The sequence below is a fragment of the Phaenicophaeus curvirostris genome, chromosome Z, assembly GCF_032191515.1.
Source record: "Phaenicophaeus curvirostris isolate KB17595 chromosome Z, BPBGC_Pcur_1.0, whole genome shotgun sequence".
NCBI classification, from domain to species: Eukaryota; Metazoa; Chordata; class Aves; order Cuculiformes; family Cuculidae; genus Phaenicophaeus; species Phaenicophaeus curvirostris.
Window position 1 is genome coordinate 12,957,250 of NC_091431.1, and position 18,214 is coordinate 12,975,463.

The window sequence follows — 18,214 nt, forward strand, 5'->3', positions numbered from 1 at the left end:
GGCGCCTGGGAGCGCGGCCTTTTCGGGCGGGCGGAAGCGGCGGGCGGAAGCGCGAGAGGAGGAGAAGGACGAGAAGGTAGGAGTGGGCGCCCCGCCCCCCGCCGTGAGGGGGCGGCCTGGGCGAGGGGCCGCAGCGAGCGGGACTGAACCCGTGTCTGTCCCGGTATCAACCGCCTACCCCTTGGAGCGGCCGAGGAGCCTGGCCTCGCACTCCCGGGCCCGGAATCGCCACGGGGCCGGAGGTGCCAGACCGTTTGGCCCTCGCCTGCTGGCGAAAAGTGTGGGGTTTTTTTTCCCGGTTGTTTTTGGTTTGTAAAGATTTAGTTGTCATTCTTGTGTTCCCCCTCCCACACTCCCGCTTTAGATCAATGCTGCCGGTTGCCACCGGCTTTTTCGCCGTTTGCTTGCAGCGGGCAGGCTGTTCATGAGGCTAGGAGGAGGGGTGGGGGAGCAAGGTCCTGCCTATGAGGGAAAGGCTGTGGCTGTGGTCTTCCTGGACTTCAGTAAAGCCTTTGACACAGTTTCTCATGGCATTCTGATTAGGAAACTGTCAGCCTCTGGACTGGACAGGCGCACACTCTCCTGGGTAGAAAACTGGTTGGCTGGCCGGGCCCAGAGAGTGGTAGGAAATGGAGTTAACTCCAACTGGAGACCAGTTCCAAGTGGGGTTCCCCAGGGCTCAGTGCTGGCCCTGTTCAGTGTCTTTTCAATGACCTGGATGAAGGCATCGAATGCACCCTTATCAAGTTTGCAGGTAACACTAAACTGGGTGGAAGTGTCGATCTGCTGGAGGATAGGGAGGCTCCAAAGGGATCTGAACAGGCTGGACCATTGATGGGCTGAGACCAATGGTGTGAGATGTAACAAAGCCAAATGCCAGGTCCTGCACATGGGGCACAACAACCCTGTGCAGCTACAGACTAGGGGTAGAATGGCTAGAAAGCTGCCTGGAAGAGAAGGACCTGAGGGTTTTGATTAACACTTGACTGAACATGAGCCAGCAGTAGCCAATGGCATCTTGGCTTCTATCAGAAACATCGTGACCAGCAGGGCCAGGGAGGTTGTTCTCCCTCTGTACTTGGCGCTGGTGAGACCGCACCTCAAATCCTGTGTTCAGTTCTTGGCCCCTCACCACAAAAGGGATATTGAGGCTCTGGAGCATGCCCAGAGAAGAGAAACGAAGCTGGTGAGGGGGCTGGAGAGCAGGTCTTACGAGGAGCGGCTGAGAGAGCTGGGGTTGTTTAGCCTGGAGAAGAGGAGGCTGAGGGGAGACCTTATTGCTCTCTACATCTACCTGAAAGGAGGTTGTAGAGAGGAGGGAGCTGGCCTCTTCTCCCAAGTGACAGGGGACAGGACAGGAGGGAATGACCTCAGGCTTTGCCAGGGGGTTCAGGCTGGACATCAGGAAATACTTTTTCACAGAAAGAGTCATCCGGCACTGGCAGAGGCTGCCCAGGGAGGCGGTTGAGTTGCCATCCCTGGAGGTGTTTAAAAGACGGGTGGACGAGGTGCTCAGAGACATGGTTTAGTGGTTGATAGGAATGGTTGGTCTTGATGATCTAAGAGGTTTTTCCAACCTAGTGATTCTATGACTCCATAGCGAAAATCCAGGACAGCTTTGTATGCACTGGCAGCTGAGGAGATGGAGCAAAGCCTGCTCCATGCTTGCCTGCTGAGGTTTTGCTCTGGTCCTGTATTCTCTCCTGCAGAGATTTTCGTCATATTTCCTTTTCTGTAATTACGCTTAACGCTTAAGTGATGCTGAAGATGCTTGGATAAAGGTAGTGCATTTCCCTGTCCTATGTGACTGGCTTTGGAGATGCCTCTGTAGCTGAACTGTGTGACAGCTCCTGCTTTTGGCAGCTGGTTTTAACTATGAAGGGGACAGACCTTTGTTTTGGGTCTTATGAAAAAGGTGTGGCATTTGCTTTTTAAACCAGGAGATTATTAATTTTTTAAGGAATTACATCTGTTCTTATGAGGCACTTAAGTAAAGCAAAGTCAACGTGTGTTCTGACCAGTTCTGTGAAACAACACCATCGTGATTACATTGTATTTACAGTAAGGTGCCAGGTGTTGTTGCCACAAAAAAAATCTCTGTTTTGAAGTTCTATGAACAATCTTTTCCTCTTTTTATAAGTACACTTTATCTTAGAGAACTTGAAAAGCATTAACCCATTGAAAGATGATGGCTTTGTTATGATGTCTTTGTCCATTCTTTATCTTTTCAGTACTGGGATCAAGTGGGTATTGGTGGTCTGTTGAGTGCAGGAGAAGTTCTGCTTTTTCCCTTATGAAGTGGAAACATCTTTTTTCCATCCTTCCAGACGAATCTAGAGTCACATTCTTCCAGAAGTTGCTGTAGGAGGCTGCAGCGTAATGAGAGCATGTGTATAAAACATGCTTGTTTAGTAGAATCCAGGTAGCAGGTACTTGAAGGCAACTGAAACAAGCATATGCTTAAAATGCTATTATTATCTTCTGAAAAGCCACTTCATTTACTTGTAGTAATTTGGGTAATTAAAATGTTGAGTTCTCTGTAAAATTGTAGTTTCAGATTCACAATCATCAAAATTACTTGATTGTTTTTCGTAGAAGCACATGTGGAATTTAAGATGGGTTTTCTTGTATAACTAGTTTTTCTGTCCTTTGACTTTCAGACATATTGATTTCAGACTTGTTCATATTTTTCTTGAGATTGTGTGAGTCTAGTAACTATGGAAGTTCATTAAGTTGCAGATTAATCCATTGATTTAGTAGGTAATAAGCAAGATGGATGGTCATTTTGTCATAACATATTCATGCTTCTTAATCTTATTTTATCAGTGAATTGTGTTCACTGGATCTGTTTCTTTTATTCATATGTTGAGGTTTTAGATGAAAAGTAGAATTCAATTAAAGTGCAGACAGACAGTTCTAAACCCAGTCCTATTATCTAGTATAACCTGATGTTAACATTTTCGATTGGTGTCACATTAAGGTAGATTTTTAAAGCGAAAGAAGTTACAAGTATAACCAACAAACAGTTTGACCTGCAGTAGTTGCCAGAACACTAGATTTTAGAGACAATAATACTCTTGAACTTGTTTGTATGTTTCTAAGATTGCAAAAGAAAACCAGTTTTGCTTTCCTTTTTGGTTTCACTTTTGGTTTCTCAAGGTGCATTAGTTAGTGAAATAGAAAAGTTATTTCCTTAAGGGGTAGAGGCTGCACCTGTCAGTTCTTGGCCACACATAGAACTTCCAGGTGGCCAGCTAGCTTTCTGTAGTTCAGTAGTTTTGTTTGCAAACATGCTTTATAAGATTATTTTTATGTACTGTTACCTGCTTTGATAGTTTCTGGTAAGCTCTCATGTGAAATCTATTGCAGATTTTTGCAAAAATGCTTTTTATTTATAAAAGCAATGTAATTTTCAAGTGGAGTTTCCAACAGCTTCAAGTATTTGAAGAGGAATTTTTATTTGTGCTGCATTAAGTTCATGCTGTACTAAAATGCTTTAAGCTGCATATTTTTCTCCTGTGAGAAGAATGCCATTTGAGTATTAATGATCCTGTGGGAGTCTTAATGGTGTTGTTTAAAAGATAGTGTACCCAGCATGACAATATCTTTTGAGATACAGGTGTGATACACATAGGATATTGCATGAAACAAAATTTCAGGTGGTATGATTAATACTGGTTTTCTGTGGTGTTTGTTTTTTAAAAGGAGGTTTAATGATATTGGCTGTGCTTTGTAGTACATATGTATTAAGAAATGTTTTAGTAGTGTGATTTGGCAGTGAAGAGATTGTTAACTGTTCAGTTAAGTGTTTAATCAGTAAAGCAAACTGAGGAAAATGTGTATTTAGTGAAAGGTAAAAAAGTGGCTTCAGAGATTAAGCTTCTAGGTTAGTCTCAAATGCAGGAATAATTATAAGAAAGCAGCGTCAACTTGCATGTGGAAGGCTAGGCATTTATCTTCTCTTTGGTGTTCTAGCTTTCCTAAGAACTAGGGGGATTGAGGGATAGTTTAAAAATATCAGAGGTGGGTGATGTGATGTAACAGGTGCATCTGTATAAACAAGTTTTTATGTGAACAAATGCATATGTGGAAAAAACCATTTGTGAGTAAGATACAAATCCAGGACTTTTTTTTCCTGATATATGCTAGTTTGAATGATTTGCAAAAGCTGATGATGCTCTTTTTTTTTTTTCTTTTGTGTCGCATCTACTTATATTGTTCCTGGTATCTTCAGCTGCAAGCATGAATACATAAAACCTTATTTGCATAGTTGCTACAGCTACAAATTCATTTAGTTTTCCCACTGGAATAGGTAAGTGGCAGAACATGAGGGATATGCATTATTCAGGCAAACGTTTAGTGAGTTTTAACTGTTTTGTATGCTGGCAATGGTATTAGAAGATGGCATTTTGTTTGCTAATACCATTTTGCAAAAAAAAGCTATCTACATTTTGGTGTGCCTTTTGTTTCCTACCTCCCTCTGCTACCTAGCAAAAGTGCACACTATAGTCACTATAGTGGGATGATTCACAATAGCTGTGAAATGCTTGGAGGCTGCAGCTGTTCTGAGCAAGAATGAGTACTCGAATTTAAGTCTTCACATCAGAGCATCAGAGGTGCTTGTGAGGAGTGCCTTAAACTAGCATTATAACCGTACATTTTGTAGAAACTTATGGTGTCAGGTGACATTTAGTACAGAATGTTCATGTAACAATTCATATAATATATAACATTTGACTGGCTAGAAAGCTGCCCGGAAGAGAAGGACTGGCGGTATTGGTTGACAGCAACTGAACATGAGCCAGCAGTGGCCCAGGTGGCCACGAAGGCCAATAGCATCTTGGTTTGTATCAGAAGCAACATGACCAGCAGGTCCAGGGAGGTTATTCTCCCTCTATTCTCAGCACTGGTGAGACTGCACCTCAAATCCACAAGAAGGATGTTGAGGCTCTGGAGCGTGTCCAGAGAAGAGTGATGAAGCTGGTGAAGGCGCTGGAGAACAAGTCTTAGGAGAAGCAGCTGAGAGAGCTGGGGTTGTTTAGCCTGGAGAAGAGGAGGCTGAGGCGGAGACCTTATTGCTCTCTACAGATACCTGAAAGGAGGTTGTAGAGATGAGGGAGCTGGCCTCTTCTCCCAAGTGATAGGGGACAGGACAGGAGGAATGACCTCAAGCTGCACCAGGGGAGGTTCAAGCTGGACACCAGAAAAAAAAAAATTCACAGGAAGGGTAATTGGACACTGGCAGAGGCTGCCCAGGGAGGTGGTTGAGTCGCCATCCCTGGAGGTATTTATTCCACCCTGGAGGGTGGATGAGGTGCTCAGAGACATGGTTTAGTGGTTGATAGGAATGAGTGGACTCTACGATCCTGGAGGTCTTTTCCAACCTAGTGATTCTGTGTGATTCCTCTACCTTAAAATTTCTGCTTTTCATTGCTGATTTCATGTTTGTCTTAAGTATGATAAGACTCTGTGTGTAGGCTGATGTTTAATAGGAGTTGACTAGACTCTTGAAAGACCGTGAGGAATGAATATGCTGGCTGTTACACTATACTTGCTGCGGGATACACAGATACTGAGTCTATAGTCTGGCATGCCTCTGTCTGTTGGATCGCATGATGGTGGCTGTGTTGTCCAGGTTGTAGAAAGAAAGTACTTGCCTTTTGCTATACATACGCAACATTTTTGACTGCTGTGATATTGAGTGTTTAGAATGATTTGCTATATGAAACTGTGGCATTATAGATGCTTCAGGAGTTATTTTGATGTTAATAGTGAAATAAGCAGACTAACAGCTTCTCAGAGCTACGAGATTATTCTAATGTATATTTTGGAGACATATTTAAGATGTAACTTAGTTTCACTATTACAGCATAGAAAGGCGCATAAAGGGTTTTCAAAATTGCTCCGGCATTTTAATTCATTTATTTTAAGTGTTTAGCTGGGTTAAACTAAATCTATCTAAGTCAACCACTTGCAAAACAAAACTTTTCCATTAAGTATTATTTAAAAAGGGAAAAAAAGAAAACATAAAGTTATATGCAACCGATAGGCTGATGCTAGAGTTATTGCAAAAAAAAAAAAAAAAAGTAGCACCATGGCCTTTCTGCAGAAATAGTGAAGCTGTGAATGATTCAGGTGACCTTAACCCCTCTTCTGACATGCATAGTCTCAGTGTTGCTGCTAGCGTCTTATCTAGGTAGCAGGTTTGCAAGAATGCTGGATAGCTTACAGTGGTCTGTTTTGGAACAAAAAACCCCTTCTATTTTAATATGGATGACATCATTTAAAATGGTTTTCTACACTGCATGTTGGCTTCACTATATCATATCTTACACACACCTGTACGTGTAACGAGCCTTACAGGGTCTCTTCCTGGTTTGTCTCAATGACTATTTCTGATGTCCTTGCTATCTCTCAGTGCCACTTGAAGATGAGACATTCTAATCCCTACCTCTTGTCACCTAGGGCTTAGCAGTAGGTTGAGAATGTTTTTAAGGGATTATAATAGAGCTCAGGAGCCCCAAATAAAAAGCATCACGCATCCTTGAGGAGTAGGTGGAATCGCTAGGAGTTTACAGTGAGATTTTCAAGGTCTGAAAACATTACTTATGTCTTCAAGGTTAACAGGATGCAGCTGTGGTTTTGTCATGGTTCTGTTTGGCAAGAAGTGTATAGTACTTTCTGTTACTGTACAGAAAATGTAAAATATTGTGCATAGACATTTAAGTAATGATCCTGACTAACTTCATTAAATAATAAAGAATTTAGAAAGCTGTTGTAAAATACCATTAAATGGTTCATGAAATGAAAATTTTTGAAACAAAATTAAGGTTTTGCTCTAGTCCTGACCCTGATCTGGCTGCTGACTTGACCTGTGTCCCTTTCCTGGGTTAAGAAACAGCGTCCTTCACTTACTAGTAGGCAACAGGATGTCCTTGTGGATTTTAGTCTTCCCCACAGCCTTTTATCTCCATACATGAGAGGAAAAAAGAAAGGTGGCAAAAGGCTCCTGTGATTTTGAAGATTAGTGGAGTTTAGTAACAGTTAATGTAATAATTGTGCTGTCCATGGTAATGTCTAGATATAAAAGACTTACTGGCTTATGTGCAGTACCAGTTTGACATAAGCAAAGGAGAAATTTAGAAGGCAGTTATCACTACTTGGGTTACCATTGTTTCGTAGTCTAACGCGACTAAATCTGGTCAACATAAAAAACATATCTCATGGGAAAAGGTCCATGTTGAAGCAGTTTTTATTATGTGTGTGCCTAAGCAAAGGCCTCTGTTTTACTGTCTTCTGAGGCATATTAGTAATTTTTCACAGAAACCTTTTGCTTAAATAGTCCAAATTTCCAGAGTTTGGAAAATTCTTGTAATATTTCTGCAACTGATTTGCAGACATCTAGGTGAGTTGTGGGAAGGAGTGTCCTCCAATAGAGCAGAAATTGTAAAATAAACAATAAAGAAGGGAGACTGATCTTAACATGATTTTAAGAGTGCAGAGACTGAGAACTTTTCTGTTCTTGATTTAGACATCAGCCAAATTGCTTGCTGTCTTGGGATGGAAAAATCAATGCAGTTAGAGGAAGAGTGAGGCTATATATCTTATCACAGGCTGCATTTGTTTTTAAAAATGATTCAGATGATTATGAAAGAGATTGGTTGTTTACATGTCTACAAAAGGACCTTAGAGGCCACACTTTTCAGCACAGTAGCTGGACAGGAAAGAGGGAACGTGGGGCTTTTCAAATTCTGTCAGCTGTGTCAAGCTTATGGTAAGAACTTCACAAAAACCTGAGGAGAGATTTGTGTTGATTGAGCCAATGAGGGAAGCTTAGACAGTAGTTGGAGGCAGCAAATGGTATTGTGTGGGCTTATATTAAACTTCTCCAGCTGTGAAAACTTAGCATTAATTTACAGAATACGGCATGCTGTGGCCATAGGGCTAATGGAGATTGGGCAGAAATGTTAATTTTAGTGAAGTCTAAGCATTGCTGTTACAGAGGGTAAGTATTTTTTTGAGATAAGAGGCAAGGAACCAGATGAAGCATTTCTTGTGCATGTGTTGGTAATAAAGCTACTTGACTTACCTTTCATAATCTCCTTAAGGAACTCTTAGAAAGAATTTCCACACTCCCCTCTTCCCCGCTCCTCCCCCCCCCCCCCCATTCTTCTGGGAAGTATATAGATGAAAACTGTGCTTTTTATTTCTTTAATCTTGTCAGTACCAGAGGTGGGTTTTATTAACCTGGACTGACATAAAAATAGATGCTTTTTTCCTCTTCTTTAAACAATGAAACAGAAGAGGAATTTTTTTTAGTATATGTCAGACTTGAAAAAAACAGAGGCTCTGCCTCTAACTTTTTTTATTTTACAAATCAAGAAAATCAACTACAGTCGTCCTCAAAACAGTTCCCTTCTGAGTTGTCACACAGACGCGTGTGATACTGCCAACTTTTAGAGCAATTCCACAGATCATTTTCTGAAAGGCTATTGAGGATCTCCATAAGTTTTCCATTTACATCTTTTACTGACTTAAAATGGGTTCCTTTGAGCACTGACTTGGTCTTTGGGAAGAGGTAGAAATAACAGGAGCCGGGTCTGGCAGATAGGGTGAGTGGTTAAGCACAGTAATGTTATTAGCAAAAACCTGCTTCTGACCAAGGGTAAGGAAGCATCTCTCAACATGTGTGCACTCGTACTGAGTGAATTGATCAAGTTTGAGCCTTGTCTCATTGTGACAGGTTAGAACTTGTTCTGTCACCATCTCTTTGTCTCTCCCTGAGCTGTAGGGTTAGTCTTGATCTGTATTGGACCTTGTATATTAATAATTCAAGGTTTAGGTATGTATTCAATGATGCAAAACAAATCAGTGTACTTACAACGTTGGAAGGGAATAAAATGCAGCATGGAGAAGTGCAATTGTGGAGAAATGCCCCTTCCACACAAAGGGCTGTGAAGTTGTTTTTTGTTTTGTTTTGGGGTTTTGGGGTTTTTTTTGTTGTTTTGATTTTTTTGGTTTTTTTTTTTTTTTTTTATGCTTATTTATCTATATTAATTCAGATTCATTTTATGTGTTCAATGTTTCATTTTAGAAGGTGATGTGTGGTGGTGGTTCTGATTAGCTTCTGCAGTTGGGAACCAGAAAACCCAGCAACATTATGGTGAAGTGTGACCCAGCGTGCAGTGAAATCTAAGCTTAACTAAGACTTATTTCAAAAAGTTTCTCTTTTTTTTTTCTGTTTCAGTTGCCCTCCATTTTGCACACAATTCTCCCTCTCCCCCTCACAGTGTTATTTATACTTTTGTTCTGTAAGTACTGATTTAACTTATCTGAGGAAGCAGTGACTTAGAGTATTGAATCAACACTTTTGAGACCTCAGAACTGATACTCTACATATTTGCCTTATAATTATTCACTCTTTAAGATCTCAAAACTGTGTAACTGATGAATTATCAAAGCACTTTTGTACTATGTTTTCTTAACGAGTACCTAATTGCCCTCTTGATTCAAGTCCCAGCAGCATTTTTCCACTGCTATTCTCCTGCTGTGTCCCTATATTAGTCTGCAAATTTCTTTTCATGCAAGTGCAAGGTAGCATTCTTCAGTAGTTGTGAGGGAAAGCTAATGTTGAAAAACTGGCTGCCGTAAATAGACCCCCTGCTTGGCATCAAGTGTCTTGGGTAAGGGTTTAATTTTCGAGAGTAGGATTTCGGTTTTGGTTTGGTTTTTTTTCGACTAGCCGATAAGAAAAAAAATACCACATGAAAGGATCCGGATAACTGCTTAGAAAAGTAGCAAGCCAGTATTTTTGTGTATGAAACTTTTGTGTATGCAAAAAGTACAGGTGACTCTTGCGGAGCTCCTTATGTCCTCTTTCGTTTCCAAATGTGGTTTGTAGACGTAATGCTGATTGAGCATGAGCTAATAGATATGAAAGTGATTGCTTAGGGTGTATAGTCAGTGTCCACTGCAGCTGTTATCTTTCTGGTGGAACTGTGTGATTTTTTAATCTGTTTTTTAAAAAACCAAAACTGCTTGTTTGCTCAGAGCTTTGTGAGGTTTGTAGGTGTTGTACACTGGGTCCCCTCCTTGCTAATACATTGGCATGTCAATTGTTTTTGCATACAGACTGGACTGGTACTTCTCTCCTGTTTTGGTTTGTGCAATGTGTTTTCACAAAGCCTAAGCTAAGCCAGTGCCTCAGAATTCTGTTTGTTTCTTGCCTCATTTGAAGCTGCTATACCATAGGGCACCAGCATCATATAATCCTGTGAATATGTACGTGTTGTAATACCTGATGCATTGGATCTCATGGCTTGGCATTCAGGGCAGATTAAAGAACCAAAGCTGATCCTGTGCCCACCTGTGGAAACAGTTGAAATCCATGTTCAGTATGGATGGATGAATGTCTCTTTCTGTCATCTTCAAATTCTGATTGCTCAGCCTAATCTATCGAAAAAAGTAATTAGCTTTCAATTGAAAGTGATAAACATAGCTGAATAAAGAGCTGCAAAATTGGAATTTAAATGCATTGAAGGTGAATATTCCAGACATTGAAAATGTCTTGTGATTTATTTTCTGTGATGAAAAAAAATGAATTACAATGTTTAAATTAATAACTTAAAGTAGTGTGATGTCTTTGTTTTCAGGGAGATCAATGTGACCTTTTCCAGTAGATGGAAAGAAAAACATAATAAGACTTTTGTTACGTGAAAATGGGATGATGGAAGAATTTTCTTCAAAGAAAATGTATTAGGAACCTGTTTAGCAAGATAAAGCAATTTGGAATCTAGGCCTATTTTTTATTATTAATTTGACAGGGGCATGAAATTAAAATAATCAATCTATTTGAAAAGTATTGGGTGTAGAGGTCGAGAAGAGCAGGATATATAAGCCTGCCTATTTTTACTTGCTCTTGCCTCACTGAAGTGGCTACATTTGGTGAAGCTTGTTTTTCCAGGGCTTGATTTTTTCAAAGCTCTTCAGAAATCTTACATATAGAATTGCATCCATCTGTATGTAGCTAAAACGTGATTTCTTTTTTCATTTGACCTTGTTTCAGATTTGATATTCTTGCCTACGGAGCTATTGCTGATTGAATATTACTGAATGTATTTGACTTTATTTCAAGTTAAAGAAAAGGCAAGTCTGTTTAGTGGAATCCTTTGCTCAATGATGTTAAGTCAAACATTTATAGAAACATGTCAAATTATAATTGCGGACTAAAGAACAGAAAACAAAGGAAACATGTAGGACAGATTTTTTTTTGTGTGTGTGTGTGTTTAATATCCTGGTAGTATATAACCTTAAAGGCAGTGTTTTGGAAAACAGATGATACCTTAACCAGATGACCATGTTATCAAAATATACATCAAAAAGACATATGTATCTGAGTATTTTTGGATGGGAGAAGGGCAGTTAAAGCATGCTGCTTTTTTCTTTAAAAAAAAAAGGGTCCTCAACTTGCCCATACTCAAACAGATAATATTGAGTTACTGAAAATGACAGAGACATATTTGGAAATGTCACTAAGATGCTAGGGATTACTAAATCTTGATTCTTACTCATTGTATACAGCAGACAAAAAAGTTGCATTTGGCAGAATTTTACAGATTGGTTTCCTCTTATTGGTTTGTTTGGTTTTGGTTTTTTTCCTTATCTGCAAAACATTTATTTTAGTGCTGTTCCTTCAGAGAGATTTTGAGGAAATTGATATATATTTAGGTGGTTTGGGTTTGTTGTTTTTTTTTTTTTTCTTGAGAAATTGAATTATTGTAATAAATAGTCTAAGGTTGCGTTTGCATGGGAAGGCAAAACAGGTGTGGCTCCACACCACTACTGGCTTATGTTGGGCATGGGGAAACCAGGCTGACCTACTGCCAAAATAGGGTTATAAAACATTTGTTGGGGCTTGCGTCTTCTGGAGGCAACAAAAGCAGTGAGTCTGGGTCTCTTAGGCCTGCCTGCTGACTTTGCAAGGCCAGATCTGCCCACTTGATGCTGATGTGGTGGTTGTCTTTGGTCCTTGCTCAGTTCTATATACACATTTTAGTAATTTTAGTACTAAAATTAACTTTTTCATCTGGAAATGTTTCAGTTGTAATGACTTAATTTTTATACAGGTTTGAAACATCACTTAGTGTATCCTGATTTATCTAGGGAAACCTTAGGATGTTTCTGATACTGATTTTGCAAAGAGAGGATTTGACAGCATACACACACGAAACTGTTACCACCAGGAAGAATTCATAGAAGAGAGTGAAAAAGAAAGGTTTCTCCCTTTAAGAAATCTGCCCAGCTACTCCCTTACTTGCCTAGTACATACTAGTATAATTGCCACTTGGGTGTTTATTTTCATATATGAAGACATTATTTTTTAACTTTGTAGTAGCTTAAACTATCTCTTAATGTAGATGCTCATAAGGAAGCTTGGCAGGGCTGGATGCCTGGAGTTGGTAGTGGATTGGGTCTGAGACTTCAAGAGGATGAAAGACACCAGGGTGGGCTTTTGCCTCCAGGCTACAATTAAGATCAAAGTTTGTTAGTAAGATTCCTACTATAAAGGTTGTTGCTGTCTGCTTCCTTCTGTTTCTCCTCATTTTTCAGCTGGTGACTGCAGTAAATAAGTCTAACAAGGGTTATTCCTTATGTAGATTCCAGATCTTTTGTGGCAAATCTTGCACAGGAGTCTGACAAGCTCAAGAGTTGCTTTTTTTTTGGACAATTGCACAAAAAGTCTGTGGACGTTCCCAATGCTGACACAAAACAGCACAAGCAGTGTAAATGCTAGTTCTGTGAATCTTATTACACAGTTGGGTCCATGAGGAAGAAATGTTGATTGCTGCTGTCTGGAAGTCAGTCTCTTGGTCAAATGTTGTCATGCAGGACTGAATTTTTAAAATGGGCCATTGACCTATCTGCACAAAGTTTTAAAGTCATTCAGTCACTTCTTCATGTCCTGTGTCAATTTTTCATTAATTTCCTTTATCTGCAAGACAAAGTTGTGTATTGACAAGATGGTAATCCTTCTGCTTTTAGTACAGACAAAAGTTAAATAAAAGAACAACTGGATAAAGTTTTGGTTGCATATAATATAAAAAAGTGCTAGCCCCTTAAATATCTCTAGGAAGCAAAGTTGCTTCAAAATTTTAATGTGCTTTGGTATTCAGATGTATCTTTAAGTCACAGCTGAAGGTTGTTATTGAATCTTTTCCAGTGTCAAATATTGTGGCTAAGGGAATGGGATGACGTAAGAAGAATGATGTTCTGTTTTCTCCATTTTTGTTGGCCCAATCATCATGCTCCTCCAAAAAGAAAAGAAAAAAGAGGAAGCCCTTAATAGGTTCTTAGATCAACTGAGTCGTAGTTGAAACATTTGTCAGATATTTTAATGCTTTTCCTCTTGAAGTATTTGAGTTAATGGAATTTTAAATTAACAGGAGAGACTATCAATTTGTGTGGAATATATCTCTAGAAATATTCAGAAAGATAGGCTTTGTCTTGTATTCTTCTGTTAGAAAGTGTGGTAATAGCTAGTTTTAATCTTCAAAAGCTATCTGAATTTTTCTTGACTGGTGTAAATCTCCAGTAATCCACTTATAACTACATATGGCATCTCCTGGATGGTACCAGCTCTGTGATTATAGGTTAACTGTTCCATTTCTTCTGATTATTAGATTCTGATTTGTAGTGTGTGTTGTGGCGAAGCCAGTAAGAGAGGGATCAATCTATAGACTGTAATAGCACTGCACTGTATGTGCTGGTCTAATATTCTGAACTCACTGTAGATAGGTCCCTGTTTTTCTCAGCAAGAAAACACTTAAGTTAATTGCTCCATTAGAAGGACATAGTAGCTCTTTTTGATTTGTAAGTAGCCTTCCATGCATAGCTGCTGAGGTTTGGAACACCTGCAGCTGAAGCAATTTGATAAAAAAAGCCGTTAGTCTGCGTGGAAAAAAAATAAATTGCTGAAGTTCAAAATATTATCAATGATGCTGTGTTGGAGCAGCCTAAAAGATTTGGCTTTTGGTCTATGCCTAGTGCTATCCAAAACAGCATATAAAATTCTTTGTAAACCAATTTTAAAAGTGTCTTGTTTATTCAGAAGCAACTGTGTATGCTGTTTGTTCAGGGACTAGACTCCCGTCAATTGCACGCCAGCCAACAGCTATTTCTACTTAAAAAGAAACGTTGCCTAATATAGATCATAGGAGCCAAAGAGCAAAGGGACAAAGTGCTTAAGATGAACAGCTCAATCCTTAACTGTTCGAAGGTCTCAATAAAGCCTCTGATTTACAAATTTGGGGTGGGACGCGACTGTTCCCACCTGCAAGCTTGGCTCTAACATGGTGAGGTGCTGGTATGTGGTGTGACCTCCTGTACCCTCAAGAGAAAAAATACTGGCTTTCTTATGGCCCTAATCCATCAGTTTCTCTGCAGTTTTTCTTTATCATTAAGGGAGGAAGAAATAACTGCTCTCATTTTATTGACGCAGTGAATGGAAAGAGCCTGCACAGACAGCATTGCTGAGTATTGAATGGCATGTGAAGTTATTCCTCTGGCCTAATAAACTTGGAGGTATTTTTAAGACTGCAGTAGTGAGGGTCTGATTTCAGTAATATAGTTTGTTTGATAGGTATAAAAATAGTTTGACTTCATACAGTGATTTTTTTTTTTCTGATGAGCTTCGGCAGTGGCTGGACTGTTAAACAGTGGCAGTACCAAAATTTAGGTGGGTATTCTAAGAATTTTCAGCATTAATACAGTTCTTGCCTGTGTCCCTACCTTTCCACCCAAAGATGTTAACAAGAAACTAACTCTTCAAGTTTCAATTCTTTCTCATACTTTATATTTTTGTCTGTCTTTTGTAATGAAACTATAGGTTGGTGGAGATGGAGATATTGATAAACCTTGAAAAGCAGTACCAGCTTCTACAAGCTTGTGTGACTAGTTCTGTGAAAGTTCATGTCCTGAGCTAGCATGTTTTTCAGACCCATTTGTCAGTACATCTGCAGTTATTTTGTTCTGGCAAAGTGACTGGCCCAAAGTACTTAAAAATGCTGTGACTCTTTATGCATCAGTCTTAATGGATTATTTGAGGCAATAGCCACAACAGGGAAATGGTTTAGTGTTTGTTTAAAAATCTCCTAGTAATATTTCTGGTAGGATACTTTTGAATGTATAAAGGTAAATTCTTAGACAAACACAGCTTTTCAATCCTAAATTCATAGCAGGCACTTTGTGTGATGTTCCTCTTATTGTTTAGAAATGCTATTTGTTAGTCCATGGTGATCTGTATTCTCGTTTAATTAGCCATTAGAAGTAGTTAATATGTTGTTTTATTAACCTTATTGATATTTATAATTAATATTTGCATTATTGACAATGCAGCTATTGTCTAGCTGTTAATGCAGCTTTAGGCTTGAAATTCAAGTGTTATGAACACTTATTTTGCAGCTTTTGAACACTGTGCACGTGTCTGGACAAAGGAAAGGCATTTTCTAGTGTTATTGAGTGCATAGCTGAGCTAAGGTCAGACACACTGCAGTCAACTTGCAGTGTAACCTGTTCCTCCCAGCCTGAAAATGCCAACTCTTTGGGAGGTCAGTGGTGGTTGAATCTGTATCTAGATTTGGCTCTGATTGTCCATGAACAAAAAACGAGCTTCCCTCTGCAGTGGCTCGAAGAGCCCTCTCAAGGGCCCAAATGGAGGCTTATTGTGATTACTTATTGGTCTATTGTAGATGGAAAATTTGGCACACCTTTTAAAGTCTAACCTGTACTAAACATCCCTGGAAAATAAGACATTGTTTATAACAGGACTATCTTACTTCCTAAACAGGTGTCTGGAAAATGGAGAAGATTTTGAACAGAATTCATCCAGTTTCTGATCCGGAAGCAACGTATTTTCTGCAAGTATCATGGGAAAAAGACTTAGGCAGTGGCTTTGGTGTAACACTTACTGATGGTCAGTGTGCGTGGACTGGGACAGGTAATAATGGAAATTTAAAAGAATTTTTAACTCATTACCTTATTATTATTTTTTAAAACACTTTATAAATTGTGACCTATAACTTGCATCAAAAGGTTTTAATGAGCATTTGCTCTCCCCTGCAATGGACAATGGAGATCCATGATCTTCTGGGATATATTCAAAGATTTTTCAAGTTTGGAAGGATTGTGCGTCAAACCTAATAGTAACTTGCTTGTATATGGATGTGCAATGCGTTGTTCTTTATCAAAAATATAATTTCTTGCAGTGATGTTGGGGTCCTGTTTGTGTGTCTTCTCTAGATCTTTGAACAAATGTGCCATGCCATTTGCAAATTACAGTTCAGGAAGCATTTAATTGCAGATGTTTTTTAAATGGTTTGATAAAATCTTAATGTTAAAAGTAGCTGTATTTGGTACTGAGGTGAATTTTTGAGAAGAAGGGAAAAGGGAATATTTTTTTCCTGGGAATAAATTGTCAGAAGAGAAAGAAATAACCTGTAGGATTTTTCCCCGAATCAGAAACCCAAATAAGAGGATTGGTGTCTTAAAATGTGCATGCTTCTCTCATTCATGCTTAGTAAAAGAAGGAAAGATTTGTGTGTTTCTTTCAAATGCTTCATCAAAAGCACTTGTCTCCATGGCAAAAATATTTGAAAGAGGACAGACTGCTATGTTTTACAGCGTGTTGTAGGCAAAACCACTATCCTCACTCTCTTTCTGAATTGTAAGACTAAATTTCTATGTAGTTCCTTCCTTCCTCCTGCCCAGTGGATGCTGTTTCTCTCTGGTTCCTATATAAGCCAAGCTTTCAAATACGCGTGTTATCTTTATATGTATATATGAAAAATAGTGCTTTGTGTTTGTATACATGTATACACAAATTGAGTATGTATGTGCATATATACAGTTCTTGTGTATAAAAAGAAGCATAATCATTCATTAGCATTTTTGAATACAGTTTTTATCATTTTTTCTTTGAAACCTAGGAAAGAAGACTAACTTAAAATATGTCTACATATGTCTATTATTATATTCTACTCTTCCATATTCGTTTGCGCTTTTCAAACAAGCTGTTGATTAGAAGTTCCTGCGAAAGAGAGATACATATATTCCAGTGCTGGATCCCTGTAGTCTGGTATGGAGGGTTTTTATTTTTTGGTATGACATTAGGATAGACAAACTATATATTTTCAAAAAACCAAAAAGGATGTTAACGGTGATAACTACTTAGCTAATTGAGCATGCTAGTTTTTCTGTTTAAAAGCTTTTTTTCTGGTTGTTCTTATGTAATTTTTAAAATCCTCAGCTTAAAATTTGCAAAAAACTGATCCTTTAAATCTGCCATGTTCTAAGTAAAATCAATGTTGCTATAACTGGAAGGGTATTGAAAAAATACTTAAGCAATTTTCATTTTGTTAACTTCCTGCATCTGGCAGACTGGCAGGGGTATTATTTCCCAAAACAGAGCACCAGTGAAAGAAAGATGACCTCACTCTATTAAAAGGAAATAAAGGAACCCACAACTGTTTAGCATGAGCACTGGGTACTCATCTAAAGGAGAAAGCTTCTATTTCTTCTGCAGTCCCGATTGAATTTGTAGTGCTTTTAAAATTTCATTAGGAGTTGAAGATCTTGTGCAGGAGGCTTTTCTACCACACAGATCTGTGTTGTTGATCACTTTTTGAAAGTTATTACATCACGTTTGAGACTGCTTAGATTATAAATTCAAAAGCTAGGAGGAGGGAAAGCAGTGTTCAGAAAATTCTTGCTTTGGGAAATCCCTTTTGGTTTTCTCATGCTGTGGATTATTTTGCTTGGCAAGACCTACCAGGAAATGAATGAGAGTTGCTGATGGAGTTGTCTTGTGGTTTTTGTATATTTTATGTAATGATGAAAAGTGTTGGGAGTCTTAATTAAGGAGAGAGGGGGGAAGAAAAGGTCAAATCTTGGGGGAGAAGAAGCACACAAATATGCAGTATGATTTCATGTATTCACTTGGTTTGGCCTGAAGAACTACAGATACATGAATTTGTACTGTTCCCGTTTCTCTAAAGATCGATCAGTTCTGGTAGTTTTATAAGATAAAGGAACATGCAGCATGACATGACAGGAGAGAAAACACACAGAACTCTATAACAGTAATTTAGTAACTTCGGGTTTTTTTAGCTTATATTCATTAGAAGTTTATTTAGTTTTTCTTAGTGTTGTATTTTTTTTA

The 18,214-nt window shown here is 38.8% G+C and overlaps 1 protein-coding gene across 3 annotated transcripts in view; it reads left to right on the top strand.

The window, feature by feature from the left end:
* The first annotated feature begins 15,437 nt into the window (after positions 1 to 15,437).
* XRCC4 (X-ray repair cross complementing 4) overlaps positions 15,438 to 18,214 on the top strand; it is a 169,690-nt gene continuing 166,913 nt past the window's right edge. Inside the window, exons 1-2 of one of the 3 annotated variants that reach the window (XM_069880345.1) lie at positions 15,438 to 15,534; positions 15,845 to 15,994. In XM_069880345.1, the coding sequence (XP_069736446.1) occupies positions 15,856 to 15,994 (139 nt within the window). In that variant the 5' untranslated portion in view covers positions 15,438 to 15,534; positions 15,845 to 15,855. Of the gene's footprint in view, positions 15,606 to 15,844; positions 15,995 to 18,214 lie in introns of all 3 variants that reach the window. The other 2 variants (XM_069880342.1, XM_069880343.1) reach the window with 2 other exon arrangements.